We start from the raw sequence: 1,952 nt of genomic DNA on the forward strand, positions 1-1,952 counted from the left end.
TATAGTTTGTTAACAAGACATTTGTGGAGTGGTTGAAAAACAAGTTTTAATGACTCCAACCTAAGTTTGTAAACTTCAGACTTCAACTGTATATTGATGTTGGGATGGTGCTGGAGAAGATGAATATGAAGTTTCATTTATTATTATTTTTTACATTTCCCTTTAACGAACAGCTGATTACCTGATGATTTCATACAACATCAATACTAACAACTGTGATTTAAAAATTCGTATTCGTTTTTAGTTCGTAGCAGATTCCACACCTAAAACGGTCAGTTATTTTGCATTCCTTCATGGTATCATCACAGAGTGAAAGGGGAGGTTTCTTACCTCAGTGTCCCTTGCCGTTTTCATCTCCTCGTGAGTAAATCTGACCACACATGAGGGTGTATTCCTGTTAGTCTGGTCCCATCACTCCCTTCAGAGGATGGAGAGAAGAGACCTTTCAGTCCATTTCTGCACGCACAGAGAGCTCATAGTCGAGTTGAATGTATCTTGACAGTGAATAAGTCCCAGTAAGGAAAAGGAAGGGCTCATGTCCTCCATGACAACAATAGGTGCAATATATAATCATGATCCTGTTCATAGAAAAATAGTTCTCTCTCTCTCTCTCTCTCTCTCTCTCTCTCTCTCTCTCTCTGTCTGTGTCTCTCTGTCTGTCTGTCTCTCTGCTTCGGTCTCTCTCTGCCTCGGTCTCTCAGGCATCTTGAATCTTGAACCTCTCCGTAAGTCTTCATGTTTGACCTCTGGGGTCGAGTCGGCAAACGGAGGTTGCTGATGGGAGGTCAGGGGTGATGGCGGCAGCATCCGTTAGTTAGCGGCTGAGGGGTAGCTGGGACAGCGACATTGCTTGATGGGGGTTCAGGCTCTGTGTCGCTAGGACAGAGAATGGGTGGCCTGGTGGAAAAGAAGAGAGGGACATACGTAAAATATCAAGATGGAGGAGCAGTAGAGGGACACACTTAAGCACAGTATTTGTATAATTGTTAGCGCTCGAGTGAGATTTCCAATGTGTTCATTACAAATGGCAAATAAACAGAAAACTTGGACTTGAACTATTGACACAGCGAAACACTGTCAATAGTCCAAAAGGGTTATTCGGCTGTCCAGATCCCTCCTCTGTATCTCTCTTTATGTCTTCATCATGACCGTTTTCTTTTCTAACAGAGGAGACGTAAGGATGAAAGGACTGAAAAGACAGCCGGAAGACGAGGGCTTTGTGATGATGTAGTAGACAGACTAACCTATGTAACACTCACTGTCGATGTATCCGTGCAGGGCCACCATGCGCGCCCTCTCAGAACTTCCAAAGGGGGAGTAATGCAGGTCGTCAGGCAGCGAGGGGTGCATCCGGGACTGGGGGTGGCCTTGTGGGGGTCCGCTGTGCTGGGGGGTATGCTTTTTGTGTCTTGCTCTGCAGTTTTGAAACCAAACCTATGAAAATGCAATGTTACCAGCCGTGATGTGTCTGCAGCTATATTCTCAATGTTTTAGGACCATTATTCATGCACTAACTATGCCACCTAGCATACGCTGTTATCCAAAGCAACTCACAGTTGCTTTACAGTGCAATCGCTAGCATTGCTTTGAGACGGAGTAAACAGACAGTCACCTGTATGACTCTCCTGCTTAGACCAGTCATGTCTGCCAGTTTCTGCAGGGTCTGTGCATCGGGGTTGTTGTCCTGCGCAAACTGAGTCTGCATCACCTGGGAATTATAACAGAGTTTTACAAATGTATGACCTCCGTCGCTGTTATTTTTATTCTACATTAGCTAATTGTTCCGTATCAGCTTCCATTTTTCATATTACTGCAGAGATATACGACAGCGAGCCCATTGGAATGAATGAGACACCAAACCACATCTGACAATGTAACCAACAACGACCATTAGAAAGTTAATAAGACAGTGAAATCACTTTGTGAAGTCACTATTGACTTACTATTAGAAA

The 1,952-nt window shown here is 44.1% G+C and overlaps 1 protein-coding gene across 2 annotated transcripts in view; it reads right to left on the reverse strand.

The window, feature by feature from the left end:
* Window positions 1–1,952, reverse strand: part of LOC109892045 (LIM/homeobox protein Lhx6) — a 26,509-nt gene continuing 24,557 nt past the window's right edge. The window contains exons 7-9 of one of the 2 annotated variants that reach the window (XM_031826248.1): window positions 1,613–1,708; window positions 1,260–1,434; window positions 1–897 (exon numbers count right to left, since the gene is read on the reverse strand). In XM_031826248.1, coding sequence (XP_031682108.1) covers window positions 815–897; window positions 1,260–1,434; window positions 1,613–1,708 — 354 coding nt within the window. In that variant the 3' untranslated portion in view covers window positions 1–814. Of the gene's footprint in view, window positions 898–1,244; window positions 1,435–1,612; window positions 1,709–1,952 lie in introns of both variants that reach the window. The other variant, XM_031826246.1, reaches the window with a different exon arrangement.

Source organism: Oncorhynchus kisutch, linkage group LG6 (assembly GCF_002021735.2).
Source record: "Oncorhynchus kisutch isolate 150728-3 linkage group LG6, Okis_V2, whole genome shotgun sequence".
NCBI lineage: Eukaryota > Metazoa > Chordata > Actinopteri > Salmoniformes > Salmonidae > Oncorhynchus > Oncorhynchus kisutch.